The sequence below is a fragment of the Tachypleus tridentatus genome, chromosome 4 (assembly GCF_004210375.1).
Source record: "Tachypleus tridentatus isolate NWPU-2018 chromosome 4, ASM421037v1, whole genome shotgun sequence".
NCBI lineage: Eukaryota > Metazoa > Arthropoda > Merostomata > Xiphosura > Limulidae > Tachypleus > Tachypleus tridentatus.
In genome coordinates this window covers 102,966,877-102,986,466 of record NC_134828.1, presented here as the reverse complement: position 1 = coordinate 102,986,466, position 19,590 = coordinate 102,966,877, and the positions used below count along the sequence as shown (strand labels likewise).

The 19,590-nt window shown below is 32.2% G+C and overlaps 1 protein-coding gene across 23 annotated transcripts in view; it reads left to right on the top strand.

The window, feature by feature from the left end:
* LOC143249805 (tight junction protein ZO-3-like) overlaps positions 1–19,590 on the top strand; it is a 233,735-nt gene that overhangs the window by 194,656 nt on the left and 19,489 nt on the right. For 13 of the 23 annotated variants that reach the window (XM_076500250.1, XM_076500261.1, XM_076500255.1 and 10 more), the window contains 10 exons: positions 2,149–2,299; positions 6,771–6,873; positions 7,582–7,630; positions 10,394–10,564; positions 10,879–11,018; positions 11,622–11,669; positions 12,491–12,586; positions 14,368–14,456; positions 15,654–15,864; positions 16,191–16,288. In XM_076500250.1, the coding sequence (XP_076356365.1) occupies positions 2,149–2,299; positions 6,771–6,873; positions 7,582–7,630; positions 10,394–10,564; positions 10,879–11,018; positions 11,622–11,669; positions 12,491–12,586; positions 14,368–14,456; positions 15,654–15,864; positions 16,191–16,288 (1,156 nt within the window). Of the gene's footprint in view, positions 1–2,148; positions 2,300–6,770; positions 6,874–7,581; positions 7,631–10,393; positions 10,565–10,878; positions 11,019–11,618; positions 11,670–12,490; positions 12,587–14,367; positions 14,457–15,653; positions 15,865–16,190; positions 16,289–19,590 lie in introns of all 23 variants that reach the window. The other 10 variants (XM_076500259.1, XM_076500252.1, XM_076500257.1 and 7 more) reach the window with 1 other exon arrangement.

Genomic DNA, 19,590 nt, shown 5'->3' with positions numbered 1-19,590 from the left:
TTTTTTATTATATTGTCCTTCCAGTCATGCCACATTAATATTACTTGCATTGACACATTGTGCATGCATTCACATCACTATTCAATAATATAAAACTGACCTTTAGTCTTCCCTTTCTTAGCTGTGTTTTAGCAGAGTAATATTCTGTAATATACAGTCACGTTTCTATTATTATACATCATTTATATGTGTATAGATTGTTATAATTTAGCAATAAATTATTAAGCTTAATATTTTAAAAATATAGAACAATAAATAAAGAAGTAAAGCAAACAATTCTCTTCTCACTATAACCTTTGAACTCAGTTGTTGCTGGATATAGGTTGCTAAACCTTTTAAAATTTCATACATGGAGGATATTAAACAACATTTTTTTGGGGTTTTATATATAATACATATATATATATATATATCTACAGTCAAATAACCAAAAATTCATAAATAACCACACTGATATAGAAGTCCACTATAATTTATTAAGTCTAGTGAGTGAGATGCATTTAGATTTTAAAAAATATGAAACTTTGAGCAAACTAAACACACAACCTACTTCATTGAAATCTTAGATCGAAAGAAGATGGTCACTTTTTCAAATATTAAAATGGCTGAGAAGACCACTCTTGAGATATTCTAAGCTGTTGATTGATTATTCACATGTCATATACTATAGTAAGAGTATATAAAGGATCATTTCAAAGAATGGAAAGAGGTGAACAGAGCCACTGTGTTTGATTCAGCACATAAGCAATATCTCAGCAAAATTAAAGATATAAGGTTCTTATTTTATATTCTTGCTTGATAGTATTAGAAATTTGTATGAAACTATAGATTTAGTATTTTGACATCACAAACATCTAATTTTAAATAGTGCTGCATTTAACATACCACATGACTCACTAAAATCTACATTTAAATGTATTATTTTAATATTTACTTTTGAAATTAAATAATTAAATCATATATAATATTAAAGTTTGAATTACAATCTACAATTTGATTCCAAACTTATTGACACAAATTCATGAAACAGTGGTTTGATAAAATTTTGAATACAAGTCAACAAACGTAATGACATGGCCTTTGACCCATAACCCATAGCAAAAGGGTTAAAGACATAACAGTATCTGTGTACTTGGCTTTGAAAAGAACATATTAATTTTGTTTATTTGCTGTAAAGTACAAAACCAGACAGTAGGATATATCTTTGCTGTATCAACCATGGGTATCAAAATGTAATTTTTAATCTTAGAAGCCTTCATACTTACCACTGGAGGTATTTGTGAATGAAATTATGTACTGGAGATATTATCTTTTTATCATTTAAAATAACTGGGTATTTAGCCTCCTTTCAAATATTAGATTCAAGAAAATCAGTGTATTTGTGAAAAAATTGTGTGTCATTTGCAACATAAACCATTTGGTAATTAAGGTTCCCATCAAAGTGAGTTACATAGAATACTTTCACATAACAGTACTTGTCATTTGAAAATTGTCCCATTTAAACAACACCCTACAACCAAATATTAAGATTGTGTGTGTATTACCTACATATTAATTATACAAACTTTCCACTTGGATTATAATCCAAAGTTAGTGGAAAGCCAAATTTCATAATCATTATATGTAAGCAGTATGTGATTCCTTTTTGGTGAAATGCAAACTTTATTTTTAGTTTGTTTTTTTTAGAACCAGTTTTGAATGTTTTATTTTAACACTTTTGGATGAAGTTGCATGAATATCTTTGCATGACACACAGTATGCTGGTTTAAGAGATTTCCTATTAGTCCGTATGTGTTATATAATTACTGTTTTTTTTTTTAGGAAGGAAATTATTTATTTCAATAACCATAAAAGTTAATTTTCGTTTTCTTATATTTTAATGGAATAGCTTATTAGTAATTCTTCCTTTAAGAAGAAATTCAATGAAAAAAATTAAGTAGATTATTTGCCAGAACCTAAATATTTTAGTGTTTTAAAATAAATGAATTTGTCTTATAAGAATTATTGATGCAATAAAAACAAATCTTCAAATCTGAATTTCTACTAGCTTAGAAATAACCTAAAGTTAGCATAAAGATTGTATGTGTTTCAGGTATTTATGAAGACCATTAGTTTATAACTAGTTAATTTTGTTTTATTTTTCTTCAGCCCTGAACCAAGACATATTTCTTTCCAAAAGGATGGGAGTGTTGGGATAAGATTGACAGGAGGAAATGAAGTAGGAATTTTTGTCACAGCAGTCCAGCCTGGTAGTCCAGCTTCATTACAAGGTCTACAGCCTGGTGATAAGATATTAAAGGTAAATTTTTATAGCTATTATTTAACAACTGGACTGTTCAATCTTCTTAAAAGTTTTATAGTTTTGTGACAAAATATTAAAGTTGAAGTTATGTGATAGTTTTGTAGCAATTTCGTAGAGTTTTCAACTTGATTAATACATATTAACACTTGTCACTCGATTCAGGCTGGCATCTTGATGTAGATCAGAAAAAATGACTTATTCCAGAGAGGTTTGGGTTATTTTGATTAGATAAAAAGAAGACGTTTGGCACTTTTTTCAAGGTCTAGGTTGTTGGACCAGACCTGTGACCTGATCTGAGGCCGTGAGAGCTAATGTGGAGAAGTTCACTTGTAAATTTAAAGTAAAATGATGTGGTAATGAAACATGGTTGAAATCATCTAGACATGATTGTGAATGTAATGGTTTAAATGTATGAATTAACTTAAACTATTTGTCTAGGTTGGTTGAGAGAAGAACTCATTTGTAAATATTTCTATTGAACTGATACACCAGCTGAATTGAAGATTCATCAGTTGGTTGCTGTATTGACAGTAAAACATAAAAAGTAGGCACAATGGTATAGTTATCATGAAAAGGAGGGATTGAAATGATATGTAAGAAATCATTAGTTTCAACCCTTTGTGAAACTAACAGCATAGTAAAGCTTAAAGATGCAGTGTTGAAGTCAAAGAAGGTGCATAATGCATTACAAGATGGCTTCCCTAGGAATTTTCAAATGTGAAATGCCATTTCTGCAATGAGGGCTAAATGTAAGAAGGATAGTATAATGCCCTGTATGGTACCACCATGGTATAATTCATACAGATATTGTCATGTGATATTTTTGTTAATATGTATAATTGTATTTTTCATTTCAGAAATTGTGTTGAGCTTCATTCATTCAGGTCTGTCAAAATAACCCTAAATCATCCCCCCTGTTAACCATTCTAAGCTCATTACTACAAACTGCTGGGTTGGCTCATGTGACAGGTGTTAAAGGTAGTTGTTTGGCAGTACATTTCCCAGTTAAAGTCTCTAGCAAAGTGAGAAATTAATAATATAGAACTCTGTGAGGATTATGAAAGTAGAGAACTGATCAGTGTTGTAATAACATGAAGAAGGTTTCCTAAATAGCATGATAAGTATGACATAGCAGTTAGTATGCATTAGTGTGTTGTGAATCTGAGAGTCCATGGTCCACACCACATTTCCACAAAATTGACCTCACACTTTCAGACCATGATGTATTTGTTGTAAGACAGATAGATGCATCCCACTGTTTGGTCTTGAAAGAGTTTACCAATAAGTGATGTTTGGTGCTGTTAGTTGCCTTCCCTCTAGTCTATCAGTCTAAGTAAGGGACAGATGATGCAGATAGCCTACAACCTAATATTTCAGATTCTTTCACAGGTTAGCAGTTTGATGATAATGTTCCAGAACTAAATGAATGTTAAGGCTTCTGGAAAAGTAACATAACAATGAACTTCTTGCAAAATTATCATTCTGGTGATAATATGTATGTAATTCAGTTAAGGTATGAGGTGTACATTTAGTTTAGACAAACAGTGTTATAAAGATGTTTTAAGGTTTTTTAACCCTTTTGGTGCTGAATAAAAATTTGTAATGTTTGGCATGGTGCTGAATATATATTTTTGATACTTCAACTAATTACAGTATCAGTACTAAAAGCATGATATCTTGGCAATAACTGAACAAAAGTCCCTGAAATGTTCAGTGATTGTACCTAATACTATATATGTTAAATTCAATACATAAGAATAACAGGAATAAAGGAAGACACCCTGATACACAATGAAGAAGTGCCATGTAAAGCACAATAATTTATTATAAATTGCATACAATTTGTGCAGCAGCCCGTCGATAGTCTTTGTGGTTATGATACATCTCATGGCATGGTAAAAAGTACACAGGGAGATTGCACTGTTTGCAGAAATAATTAGTCCACTTTCTTTTCCATCCAGCTGTGTATCTATCGCTGCAAACAGTACAATCAAGTTTGTGTTTTTTGTCCTCATATTGTCCAATACTATGCCTTTCTACCAAGCACTGACCTTTATCAGTTTGGCTTTTCGTTTGGCTTTTCTGACACATCCCTCCAGCAAATTTTGAATAATCTGTTCTCTGAATAGTTTTGGAGATACTGGGTTTTCACCATTGCTCTTGCAGTCTGCACAATATATATTCGTTAACAAGAGCTAGTAGCCTTGGTCAGCCAGTTTATGCAATAAGTTATATGACCCTAACTACACCATGTGCTCACCTAAAGCGGGAGCAGATTCCAGGCCACGAATGTCTTCATTATCACTCTCGTTCGTTACAAGTAAGCTTTCATTATCATCTGGCTCAAACTCTTTGTCACTCTCTTCATCATTAAAAATAATATTGATTACTTCTTTAGTGGTATAAGCTTTTCCTTTCAGCATTGTAACAACGTCACAAGTATCAACATACTATGCAAGGAAGGCGTCTTCTAAAACAGTGAACAGTATGATCTACACAGGCTAGAAAACAAAGAAATCACGTGACCTCCAGTTTAAATACCTGCTGGGAATCCCAAGTAAACAATGAATACACGTGGTTCTAGCCTCAAGTGGTTCTACAGACTTGTGTGATTATGATAATTAGCCACGAGGGTATGTTGTTTACATCTTGTCAACGAAGATTGCCTGCTGCGCTGAGCTTTCAAGTCGACTGCAGTCGCCAATCGCACTGAAAGGGTTAATAACTTTTTGTATCGTTTAAAGTGATATATCCTTCTATAAAATTCTTATAACCAGCTGAAATGAATTGTTTGATTGTTTCCTCAATCTGATAAGATGTATTCTAAACAAAAAGTGTTTAACCTTGCAACAGGCATTTTGGTTAGTCTTGAATGAGATAATATCACTTTGAATTTTTTTGCTTTCTCACTTCATAACTAAATAGATGAATATTGTTTTGTGATATTTTTATGTGTTGTTTTTTGTTTTCTATTCTGGCTGATCCTATATGCAGATCTTGTTCATTAAAGTAGCACTGCCCATGTTTGAAACTTTAAGATTTCAACCAAATCATCTCTAGTAGCACAGACTTAAATTTAACCAGCATTTTTCTACAAGGTACTGAGAATTTTTCAGTGTTCACTATTCTATCAGAATGTTTTGCCAGAAGGAACTGGTGTTAGTCATCTTATGTGTTTCTTCAATGCTTTTAGTTTTTGTTTTGCAAAGCTGCAATTTACAACATTATAACCCAACTATGTATCAGAAGGTATTTAAGTTTGAAATAATTTTCTCACAGCCTTTATGTAGTACAGAATAAAGTATATCAATGATATGTTGCCAATGTATTATTTTCCATGATGAAAAACAACACAGAACTTATGGAGATGTAAATAGATTACATGAAAGTGGCTGAACAATGATAACAAATCCAAGGAAAGGCTGATTCCTGACTATTTACCCACCAAGACACACACAAAGTCCTTTAAAATACATTTGGAGTTCTTGTATTACTCCAGACTGTTCATAATAGACTTGAAGAGTCTTATTTTAAAACATTAAAAGCCTGTATTAGGATCTAATTTACTCACCATCATGAGCAAAACATTGGACCATCCAAGCAATTGCTCTTTGTGAATGAGCCCAGGTTTTGTCTTAACTACACAGGCCATTAATCAGAAAAAATGAATATGATACGAGGAATGGTACCATGACTCCAACATTGCTGTTTTAATTAGTCTTTCCTTTATCGTAGTCTGGAGCAGCATTAGTTTCAATAAGAAAACTAATTTCCTTGTATTCTGGGACAGCTTTTTGATACCTGTAAGGTAATGAGTTCTGCCACAGGTCTATAACAATAGACTTATTATATACATACATTCTAAGCATTTGACAGTGCTTTTGGCAGATACACTCACTATTGATAAAATTTGTTTCAATATTTTCTATTTTCTGATAAGTTAAAAATTTCTTTATACAAAATCTTATACTTTGAAAATTTATCCTCATTCATGTTCAGTTATATAAGGACATGCTGAGAAAGAATTATCACAGTTTAACTTTGAGAACATTAGGAGAATAAAGTATGTAACAATCATTTGATTACTGGTCATGTATTATTTATTATACGTTGTTCACATTCGTGGAAAGTTGAGTGGTTAGAAAAAATAGGTACAGATTTTATTTGAAAACGTTCAATAAAATGAAGTATGCAAATATCAGTTGGTGACTAAAAATTTATTACTTACTATATTCATTTTAAAAATGGAAACCTAAGAAAGTTTTAAGTAGCCTGTGTGTGTAAATGGTCTATTTTATTAATTTGACATTTTATCATCCTTGTTTTTAATCTTTTGGATACATTAAAAATTGTATGAAAGGAAGATAAGTAATTTTATTTTAATTCAGATCATAAAACATTAATTCATAGACTATATTTTTATCGTAATGCACCCTTTCAATGTTAGTTTTTACCTGTTTTCATTCAGGTTAACAATCTTGACATGGATGGGGTGACAAGAGAAGAAGCTGTTCTCTTTCTTCTTGGTATACAAGATCAAGTTGACTTAATTGTTCAGCACCGAAAAGAAGGTTTCACCTTATTTTTATTAATTTCTTCCTTCTTATTATTTCATAATACCTTACTGATAATTAGAAGCACTAGCTTGTTTGTCTCAGTTTGACAAATCTACAAATATGAACTTTGAGGTTTTAACCACAATAGGTACAAGACTCTAAGTAGCATGACAAAATTCATGTGTTTTGAATCACACTGCTCTGTTCTTACAGTGACCACGAAACGTGTTTACACATCAAGTCAAGTATAGGATTTGTTGACGTCTTTGTATGTGTAAGCCAACAATTGTTATTAGGATACACAGAAAAAAAATGTTTACAGTTACTTTCATTGTTTAATTATTGTAGTACTCTAGTATCACAGACCCACAATACTTTAATTAGATCTGTGTGAATTGTTTATGAGCAATATTACAAAACTAGCCAACATGAACAAGTGAGCTGTAAAACAAAATGTCTCATTGAAAATTCCTTAAGGTCAGTTAAGATAAATAATAAATAATAAATCAAATCTTTTGAAGCTATTTCTTCTTTCATAATTTCAACAAAACTTCTGAAGTAGTTCTTCACCTAAACTTGTATTTATTTAATTGTTTTCACCATTTAGCTGTTAGAGTATTTTGTAGATTATCACTTCTTCTTTTAGTAACCTGAATAACGTATTTACCATTTTGCTGTTAAAAATTATGTCAGGTTTTTAATTTATTCCCTTTTTTCATACAGAATATGATGAAATTGTGGCCAACCAGAAAGGAGATTCTTTTTATGTCAAGTTAGTATACTTCTTTGTACAACTTAGCATTACTTAAGAAATGTTTTTATTCTGCTTAATAATATAATGGTTTTAACTCACAACTTACCAACTTGGTTTTATACAACTTATTACCAATAGGATCCATTGTGCATCATATTAACTAATTACATGTTTATGCCTGTTACTATAATGTAAAGATCTCAACAACACCTCTAGGAAGTCATTGATCAAATATGTAAATCCATGAAGGAAATGTGATATGGATGGTATTATTTGTGTGATATGCATATCATTAGGGACTCTGTGATTAACAGCGTTATGGACCCATGGGCAGTTTGGTGCAGAAATGGTGTATAAAATTATATTCTCAAAGTCAATTGGATCCTTGATACTGATCTATCAGTAATTTTTGCATTAAATGTTTTGTTAATGTTAATGTTAGTGTTAATTTTTAGCCCTAAAATATTTTGCTTAGTTATATTTTAAACATTATGTATTTTGTTTTATGAAATATTCTTTTTAAAAATATATATTTTTGCTGCTCTGAACACTTAAACTGATGCTTTTGTACCATTTGCAAATTAATATATTACAGGATAACAGTTTTTCTCATATAGAAAATATCTACCACAGTCACTAGAAAAGTTTCAACCATGAATTAAATTTAGGAAGTTAAATACATACATATAACATACAATGGCTTATGTTTGTGTGGTTACACATAACAAGAACCATTTATTGTATTTTAGTCAGTTACTGATGCAAAGCAGGTATTTTCAGTAGGAGATCAAATAAATAAGTGTAATATTTCTGATATAGGTAAATTGCATATCATGACTGTAATAACCATAAACATCAAATGGAAAATCATTCAGTCTCAGTTTTTACACACACACACACACACACACATATATATATATATATATATAATTAGTGAAAATAATTACATTTTAATGAAGTTAAATAGTAAAATAACTAAAATCATAAGGAAGGACTCCATTAAAAACAGCAAATCCAAATCTCTGAGTAATTATATTACTTTGTTATAACTCAAAAATGAATTAAACAAAAAAACACAACTAACTGAAAAGATTGTAAAATGTACCCTAAGTGAATGGAGGTTAAGACTGATAGATGGTGTATCCCCACTGCTATGTAGGTCCTACCTCTTACATAAGAAATAAAAAATCGCAATAGATATAGAAATAGAAATTAGGTGAGCAAGATGTAGATGCTCAAACCCACCATGTTCCACATTTATACCACCCTTCACTACCTGCAAACAGTTGTGGGAAGATGACTGCTCTCCCAAGTGAAGAATTAATTAAAAAAAAAAAAGGTATTACCATTTGGAGGTAATTAAGATGAAAACTTACCTCTTGATGTTAGCATTCCAGATCCCAATATGTTAGAAAGACATTAATTGACAGCACAGCAAACAAACTATACCAGCATTTTTTGTTTAATTTGTTTTTGTTTTGGCTTGTTTATCAGTTAAAATAACAAATTTTATATATACTCTTCATAAAAATAAACGCAAAAGGCAAAATATGAGACACATTGTTAACAAGTTTATTCTGGGTAGTTCTGTATGACATGTGTGAAACTTTGCACATTCACTGCCAAACATCCAAAGTCTGCAAAGGCGAAGTCCACGCTCACTAGGTGAAGTTTAACGTCACTCAACGTCAATAACGAGTATGCCCCCCGTGAGCATCAATAACTGCTTGGCATCTCCTGCCCATGGAAGCGATGAGATGACGAATCACATCCTGTTGAATGGCTGTCCACTCAGCCTGCAAAGCTGCTGCAAGCTGAGGTAGAGTCTGCGGTTGAGGTTGTCGCCGTCGCAGACGTCGGTCCAACTCGTCCCAAAGATGTTTGATGGGGTTTAAATCTGGTGATCTGGAGGGCCAGGGAAGAACGTTGATGTTGTGGTGTCTCAAGAAGACAGTGGTGAGTCGGGCTGTGTGAGGACGGGCGTTGTCATGTTGAAAAACGTCGTTGACGTTCACCATGATGGGTTGGACATGGGGCCTAAGAAACTTGTAGACGGTTGCGTATGGTCTGATCGGAAATCCTACGCAGCCATGGTGTGGTTGAGGCAGTAGACGTCGCAGTGGTTGTCCTATCCAGAAGGTGACGTAACTTGATGTTGCGATCTTGTGCGGGTGTGGTCACACAAGGTCTGCCAGATCGTGGACGGTCATGAGTTGATCCAGGTTGTTGGTGACGATTCCATAGCCTTGTGTTGGTGCTTGGGTAGACATTCACAGCTCTGGCAGCATCTGATCGAGATTCGCCTGCTTCCAAGCGTTGTGCGTCAGTCAGTCTTGGCGTAACTGTATTTCGTGCCGGTGGCTTAACACTGAGCTATGGAAACCAAGAACCCGTCACTTCTATAGGGATTTTGCACATGTTGCACTTGCAGAACATGCAGATCTCTCAAACAAATTTATTTGAAACGAATGCGTTTTGGCAAAAAATCTGATGTTTCCTCCGTTTTCAAAGTGCACAACTTTTATTGTCATTTTGGTCTGATAATCAGTGCCTTAACACGTGTAACATCACATACTCTAAGCTTGTAACGTTATTACATATATTTCTCTTTAAAATAACAAAAATATCCCTTTTGCGTTTCTTGTTTTGAAGAGTATATATATATAAAATTGTATGACCCTGCTAAAAATTTTATTATTTTGTTTAAATAGAGAAGTTAGTATTATTTCTATACCTTAAGGTTTTCTAAGTAAATGATGTTTTGTATTCCTATCTTTATAGAACCCATTTCAACCACAATAATTCCGAGAAAGGAGAACTGAATTTCCATGTTGGGGAAGTGTTTCATGTAATTGACACATTGTATAATGGTGTTGTTGGCTCCTGGCTTGTGTATCGTTTGGGTCGAAACAACCAAGAAATTCAGAAGGGTGTTATTCCAAATAGAAATAGGTTAGTGAATTTTTTTTAATATTCTATTATTTTGTAAGGGTTATTAATTCCAATGTATCTTTAAGTATTTACAGAAATTAAATTACAGGTTTAAATATAGTTTTATGTTTATGTTGTTAAACCGTATGCCAATAATTTATGGCTTTAAATTTATCACAGTAACAGTAATAATATAATTAATAAATAATATAATTAATGAGATGTCATTGAGTACTAATAAACACTAATTTTTTTCGTAATGTGTATAATTTTCTTTGACGTTGAAAATTTTTGTTTTTTAGTATTTATAGTATTCTATGCTCTTTATAATGCAGAGGTGAAGAACTTGCTCAGGAACAGCAAAATCAAGCTAAAAAAGACGCAGCATCGGAAAGCAGAGGGAGCTTTTTTAAGCGACGCAGTGCAAGACGTACTAAATCTTTGAGTAAAGATCAGTGGGAAGATGTCATATTGGGTTAGTAAAACACCTCACTTTCTGTTAATAAAAACTTGTTATTTTGTGATAAAATTTGCAGTTTTCTAGAGTATTTTTACTTTAACCCCATTTTGTTTAGTGTTGTATACATTTCTTTATGCAAGTGAAAAAAGTGATATTAAGTTATTAAGTTTAAGCTGCTTTTAACTGATGAAAAATAACCACTTGAAAATCTGTCTAATACTCATTTATTTTAAGTAAACATACAGGGTAATGTAAAACTCTTAATTTACATTATTACCAGTAAATATTTTGATCTTTACACTTTAGCCCTCATCCATGGCGTTAAGGTGACACAATTAATATCCAGAATGCACATTTTTATGAGGGCAAAACTTAGAAAAACTTAGGTAATGAGTGTCTTTTTTATCCTATATTCTACTCTCTTCCTCTCTACTGGAACCACTCGAAGTGTATTGTAACAACCAGTTGGTCATATGACAGTTAATGCACTAAAATTTGTATGTTTTACCTGCAATAATTATTTGAAACAAGTGTAGAAAAATTACTTGGGCATTTATATGATTAGAGCAATTACCTTTTGATTAGTTTTTTTCTAAAATGGTTATTTTTATTCAGCAGATACCATGTCCAAGTTTCCAGCCTATGAAAGAGTCACGTTAAAACACCGTAAGCATCTAACTTCCCTATTTGTATGCATTAGTATAAGATATTATTAACAAAAGACATAATATTTATAATTTCTCAAAACATCGTGAAATCTGTAAAAGTTTTGTATGTGATTCTTGTATCCATCTTGTTAATTTAAAGATTTTTTTTGATGAACTATCAGTTTCTTTTTTATAATTGTTAATTCCAACCTCATCTAAGTATTTTTTTACATGTATAAAAATTCGTATCAGTTATGTATTAAACTATTTTTTTTAGTAATTCTTATACTGGAAGAATAGGAGTCATATTTATAATTCAACAAAACTTTATTTATCAAATTAATTATTGTATTACAAATTAATAATTCTGTGAATAGATAGATATATATGCCAAAAAAGATACTCAATAATGTCAGCCTTAAAAAAGCAATGCTACAAATTGGGGTGTATGTGAGTCATCCCCTTCCACTATTTCAAATCTTAGAACATTATCCATTGTATGGTGTCCACTTTGTGTATGTTAATACTTACCTCCCTGCTCAGTTGAATTCTTATTCATGACATTAATGCATTATTATTTAAGCAACTTTAAAAACGTGAACTGTTTCTTATTGCTTATCCATTTAAACTTAGAAAACAAAAGTTAAATAAAAACAAAGTGTAGTGTACAAAATGTTCTCAATTTCCTATAAAAACTGTGAATTTTGTTAACAGTATGAACTCATGAAATGTTTTATTGAATTTTTTTCCCCTAATAAACTTTAAAACAACAGTACCTTTTGATCAATGTATGTTGTTTCATAACTGCATTTTAATCAGTGATTATTTTGACTTTCACAGCTGGATTTGTTCGACCTGTTGTATTCTTTGGGCCACTAGCTGATGTTGCTAGGGAAAAACTTTTGAAGGACTATCCAGATAAATATGGATCTCCCCGTATGAATTTTATGTCTTTTATAATCTTGTAGCTAAAAATATTGGTCACTCATTAGTAAAACATGGGTCTCACCTCAAATTTGGTCACAGCAGATTTCTTGACATCATTCATTCATTCAGTTTGCCCCTGAAGGAGAAAGGTCCACCTTTCAAAAGTGCTCGGGTTATAGAATTTCTGTTTCATTTTAAAATATTAGTGTTTGTCTGTGTACAAGGTGCAACTTAATTATCTTTACAAACCAACAGATAGTGCCACAGTACATTACTCTTGGTGTTTTTCACCTTAATTAAGTTTTTTTTTAATTTATGGACTTGCTCTTTACCTTTACTGTCACAAATTAATAACTTGCAGAGACAGACTTTTGATCATGTAGGAATATTTCTTCCAGAACCAGTTTTTTTCACATGATTCAATTTTTATAGCTTTATTAAGAAGCACATTTGAACATAACATTAAAATATACATAATTCCAAATTCTAATTAAGGACCACTTGCAGTGGATGGTAAAATATGTAAAAAAAATTGTTGTTTTTTGGAGAAAATACTAGAAAAAGTATAATTAATTCTCAGAAAATATGTTAATAAAACAGTTAGAACAAATTTTCTGGAGCAAAATAAACAACCATTTAGCACAATATGACACACATTCAGTTGTAATGCAGTAACAGTCAAATAAAACATTGATAATTAAAATAATTAAATATTAATTACATAAGATACTTATAAATAATGTCATTACTAAAAGTTGAGATACAATAATCTTCAAAACTTTCATATCACTTGAATGCTATCAGTATTAAAACATACCTATATTCAAATAAATTATAAACTTGTTAAAGAGTAATGATTTAATAACAAGTATTATTCAGTTCTTGTTCCTGAAAAGTAAACTTTTTTGATTGACTTTCCCAGTTTGAAAATATAATAGGTTATTAAAGTAAACTTAATACTAAAAACGTTTTTGAGCAAATTCTATAGCTTGTGATAGTTTATTTAGATTTTTACATATTCTGTAGGTTATTATTGGTATGAGTTTCTTACCATACTCTCTAGGTTCATGATGACAAGAAACCCACTTGAAGTAAAAATGTATCTCAAGATGGCTAGTATGGGTATTAACACTTTTACTAATAAAGCAGAGAATAACACTTCGAGCTTCTTAGGCCATCTTCAGGTTAACAAAATGATGACCTAAGAAGGTGGAAACGTTGTTCTCTGCTTTATTAGTAAAAGTGTTAATACCCATACCAGCCATCCTGAGATACATACTCTGTACATTATTTTATGATTTACTTAGTTTCTTACTGTATTATTTTCCATTAATTCTTATTTAAATATCTAATTTGTAAATGACTTAAATAAAATTGATAATAAATACAACGTTTTACTCATTTAATCTGATTTGCACCTTAATAGTTGTTATTAATGAAGAATGATGTTATATGTATATAACTCCTATACCACTACTATGCCTATTGTATATTAGTCAACCTGGTGAGCTGTGATACTGGATAAAAAATCTTGTTCATACTGGTTATTGGGGATGTAGTGTGGTTGACATAATGTATTTTCTTTTATTGCCACATGTGTTCTTAGAATTAATTAAGGTTTTAATTTACTTTGTTCTGAAAGCCCATCTGATGGGTGTAATTAGACATAATACTGACATAGTGATACATGGAATATTGAAAATTTGTACTGTTAATTTGAATAAATATGTACATACCTTAGACTGAATTTATGAGTTAGTTGTTGTTGTTTTGTTTTATTATATATGCAGAGCTTGATGGTCATGTAGATGATATGTCCAAGTCACAAAAAACATCTGGAATCATTCGTTTAAGTGCCATCAAGGAGATCATTGAAAAGGTACTAATTAGACATCACTGTTTCTTAAGTTATTATCTATAATTCATACCAGAGCTTTAAGATTATCACAAACAAGACAAATTTCGGTTAATATTTGATACGTTACAATTCCAGTCAGCTTAGAACCTTTTATAAGAGTATTTTGTTCTAATTTTAGAATAATTCATGAAATTTTATTCCATATGTAACAAAACATGTTAGTATTTGAAGGTCATCAGGATGTGTATTAAACCCTCAATATATCTTTTTGTAAAAATGTCAGATACTTGAATGTGTATTAATACTTGTGAACTTATTAAAGGTATAATGTGGTAAGCTTAAGAAATGAGACCTTTTTGTTTATAATGTTGTGTGGATTTCCAGTTTGTCTCATTTTTGTGCTCTCATGTTGCAGCCTCAGAGAGCAGAATATTTTGATTTCCTTTGTCCATTTGCTCATTGGTCTATCCATTCCAATTTTTGAATGGAATATCTCCAGATTGGATTAATGGATTTTGACCAAACCTATAAAGCAGATACTATGTACAAAATTATAAGCCTGATTAACTTTTGAATGTCAATATCAAAAGGTCACTGGTACAAAAAAAATCAGGCCCAGCATGGCCAGGTGGGTTAAGGCATTCGACTCACAATCTGAGGGTCGCGGGTTCAAATCCCCATCACACCAAACATGTTCGCCCTTTCAGCCTTGGGGGGCATTATAAAGTGACGATCAATCCCACTATTCGTTGGTAAAAGAGTAGCCAAGGAGTTGATGGTGGGTGATTATGACTAGCTCCCTTCCCTCTAGTCTTATACTACTAAATTAGAGATGGCTAATGCAGATAGCCCTCATATAGCTTTGTGTGAAATTCAAAAACCAAACCACTTTCTTCAACCTTGTAGACATGATATTTCAATACAAAATAAGTTGATATTGATTGAACATATGTAGGAAGTACTACTATACACAGAATTTTAGACCCAATAACATTTGAGGGTCACGAGTCAAAGGTGAATGTCAATCAAACTGGGTAGGTCTTGATCATACATTATAATATTAGATCTTTCATAAACAGTTTGCACTTGTTGTCAGAGTTTGTACTGAAACATTTATTGTTATTCAAATATTCTTAATGGTTTTTTACTTCCTCTTAAAGAGTCTTATCATGAATATGCACAATGTGTCATTCTCCCCATTATCCTTTTCTTCAACAGGGTAAACACACTATCCTTAGTATCACTCCAAATGCTGTGGATCGCTTAAACTATGCACAGTTTTATCCAATTGTCATCTTTATGAGAGCAGAGAGCAAACATACTGTAAAGGAGCTGAGGTCAAGAGTATCAAAATCAAACAACAAGAGCTCGAAAAAACTGTATGATCACTCTGTAAAACTGGAGAAACTGTGGTCCCATGTGTTTACAGGTAAAATGCCTTTAATAAATACCAAGGAAATCGTAGTAACTGTAAATTTAAAAAAATATTGACTTTTTTATGTAGTCAAAAGCACCATTTTCTATTCCTAAAGCATAACATAACTGTTTTTCAGTATCAAATATAATTTTAATGATTTTCATGCACATCAGCAGAGCATATTGTAAAATAAACTATGGCATAAAAAAAATCATTTAGTTTAGTCATAGACTAGACATTTAGGTGACTTTTTTTTTAATTCTGATGCTTAATGTCAAATGTACAAATAGATAATCCTATATGAAACTATAGAACGTTTTTGATAACACTGTTTTTAGCTACTATAACCCTAACCGGAGCTGATATGTGGTACAAGAAATTAAGAGAAACTATAGAAAGACAACAACAACAAGCAATATGGGTTTCAGAAACAAAGGTAGGTTTGGACAGATAAGTTTTTATATTAATCTTTACTTGATTTATCATAGGAAATAAGTAAGCTACTTTTGAATGAAATTTAATCAAAGATTCAATAAGATTAAAAAATGGAACTTAAATAGAAAACATCAAAAATCAAAGTTTTTATTTACCTTATGGGCATGAAGAAAAAAATAGTGTTAACTGTACAAATGTAATAACATTTATAATGTAATGCAATGGAGATTAAGACAAGTTAAGCTCAATATATTTAAATTGAATGAAGAATCAATATCATATGTAACCTTGTTCTCCATGTATTAAATATATATTTATATACTACTTGGAGTGCTTGTCCCCTGGATAAAAGTTATGCAAATTCATGATTAATGAAGGTTATCTCAATACCTGTGAAGTTGCTTCCCATATGGTACTTCTCTCTCATCCAGTATCACACTCTATTTGTGAACTATTTTTTTTACACGTGCCATAAGCCTTTTTATGCCCCCTGTTGGAATCAAATAGTTCCAGTATGTCTCTCATGCATCACTTCTCCACCAATAGGAGTGTTACATGCATGACGTGTGATTCAATTTATATGTCACTACTGAACTATCACTTCTTTTTTTGGTAATGCTTGTTCTCAGATATGTTCCTTTGTTTTAAGTTTCTGGTTCAGCTTTAGTATACTCACAAAGTAGTTTTAATTTATATTATATCCACGTTTATTCTTCACTTTAATTTAATCCTAGTTTATTATAATCACATTAGTATTTATAATTTCAATTTTTAGCTGACTCTTTTTGGTTATCAATTCCAAATTTGATGTTACCACTTCAGGGGTTACACCTGTGACTTGTGCTATGTAACAGACCTCAGGTGCAGGCGATCTGTCAGGAGAATTATCAGCATTTATTTGCATGGAGATTGAACATCAGATAGATCAACCTCTATCTTTGGACCTTGCTGGCTCCTTCTGAACTGGAGTTGGCCAACATCCTTCCAAACATTATCAGCCTGATCTGGCTGATAAGGACTATGATTTATTATATCCATATTTACACCTCCTGAGGTATGAGGTGTTTTATCCTCTGCCCTACTTCCTATGAACCACATCCTTCCTTACTACATGACCAATTTTTACATCCATATTTGCCCCCCCCTTCCCCTCAAAGTATACTTGAGTACATATTGACCAGTTTGCCTCACAGTTAAGTGACAGGCTTGTCGTCAGATTATCTTTATCAGTTTGCTCAAGCATTTCGTTGGGCAGACTGTCTTTTTTTCTAGACCAATAATTGTTACACCCTTGTGCAAATTAATTGAAACAAATGGTCATTTTACAATATTTTCAGCATGGTGGCCAGTGTAGGCTCGCTGGACTTGCTGATTTCTTTTAATAGTCATATTTTCACACAGATGGCATCATTAGCTATGTTTTGCAGTACGGTCGATCTATTTTTGGGATATATGATGAAATTTTGAGGAATATTACGTCATTCGAAATTGTGTTAGAAGGGCAAGGAGGCCAGTCAAAAAACAATTTCTTACCAACTCAATGAAGAAAAAATGGTATCAATGGGGTCTGAAATACAAAAACTTGACGCAAGAACAATGGAGGAAAGTGTTATTCAGTGACAAGACTAATTTATTCGTACAGGGTCAAAGAAGGCTGCATGTTCGCAGATCTCCAGGTGAGAAACTTCAAGAATCTCACATCAATCAGTTCGTAAGACATCCCTTGAAGAAGATGTTTTGGGGCTTTTTCAGCTACTATGGCATTGGAGACTTACATATCATAGAAAGTATGATGCGAGGACCACAGTACATCAAAGTTTTGCAGAAAAGAGTCGTTCCAGAATTGAAAAAGAGATTTCCAGATGGATCTGGCATTTTTTCAGCAAGTTCTGGCTTCGTGCCACACATCGAAACTTGTGAAAAATTTTATGACAACAACACGAATAAAGGTACTGGACTGGCCTGGAAACTCTCCAGACTTAAATCCTATTGAAAATCTTTGGGCAATTTGTAAAGAAAGACTTCGGGAAAAAGACTATACTGTGAAAGATAAGCTAATTGAGGCCATAATTGAGGTGTGGTACCACGATCCAAAAATTAATAAAGATTGCAGTTAACTCGTGAACTCGATGCCAAAGCAGATTAATGATCTTCTGAAAAATAAAAGCAGTCATATCATGTATTAATTTGTGAGTAATTTTTGGATTGTCAGAAATAAAATGCACAAAATTGAAAAAAATCATAATTTTCCATCTTGTTTCAATTAATTTGTACAAGAGTGTAGGTTCTATTTTACCTGTTTAAGAAGTGGTACCCTAATTTCCTGTAAATCTGACCCATGTTTAATTTTTCCACTTTCATCTTACCTTCACAACTCTTTTATGGTATCTCTCTACCATTGATCTCCTCTCTGAAACCCTCCACCAAAATCCTGAGGGGGTTTTCTGGTAACATCTTCATTCTTCTCTCCATTGGTTTGTTTGTCAACTTTGGCTCTGGCTTTTTGTATATGACACTCTGCAGTTTGAACCTTGTAGGTCATGATTCAACCTTATCTCGTCCGTTTATCAGCATCTTATCTTCAGGGTTTATATATGGTCCCGTTTTTGCACTGTTATGTATTTGACACAATACCAAAGTCCTAGGAATTGTGAATTGCATCAGTACAATAACAGTTTACCCTGCCCAATTTTATTTCCTTTTTGTCAGAGTCAGAGCCTAATATAGTTTTCCAATCTTTCCCTTCCAAACCTTTACTTGTCCCTCCTTCTCAAGGTGCCTTGACTCATCATTTTCTTTTATGATGCATACCATGTCACTAACAGTATTGGTGACTTCCCATGGGTTTTGGTCTAGTGGGACTTCTGCTTGTCTGTTTCTTCATTAGTGGCATTCTTTTGTCAAAAGTAATTTAGCTCTTCAAATTTTATTGGAAAAATCTCTGATCCCATTTCTTTTCTCACCTCCCATATCTCCCATACCCATTTTATTCTGTCTACCTCAGGATCTAATAATTGACTAGCATCTGTTAAAGGTGATTCAGGACCTATCTCAGCAAGCCATCAAACCTGCTCTGTATACTTCAACAGGTTTTTATTGCATAATCTTTGTTATTTCCATGAAAACTAGGGCATAGAAGCGTATCTTTGATTTGCCCTGCCTTAATCAATTCATTCAGTTGTCTTGTTTTACTATGGACCCATTTCTCACCCTGTGGTGGGTGTTTTCTCTGATTTTATGGATGACCGAAATGAATGTTGCCAATGCTTATCTCCACATCCCTATCTCAACACAGCCTTATCT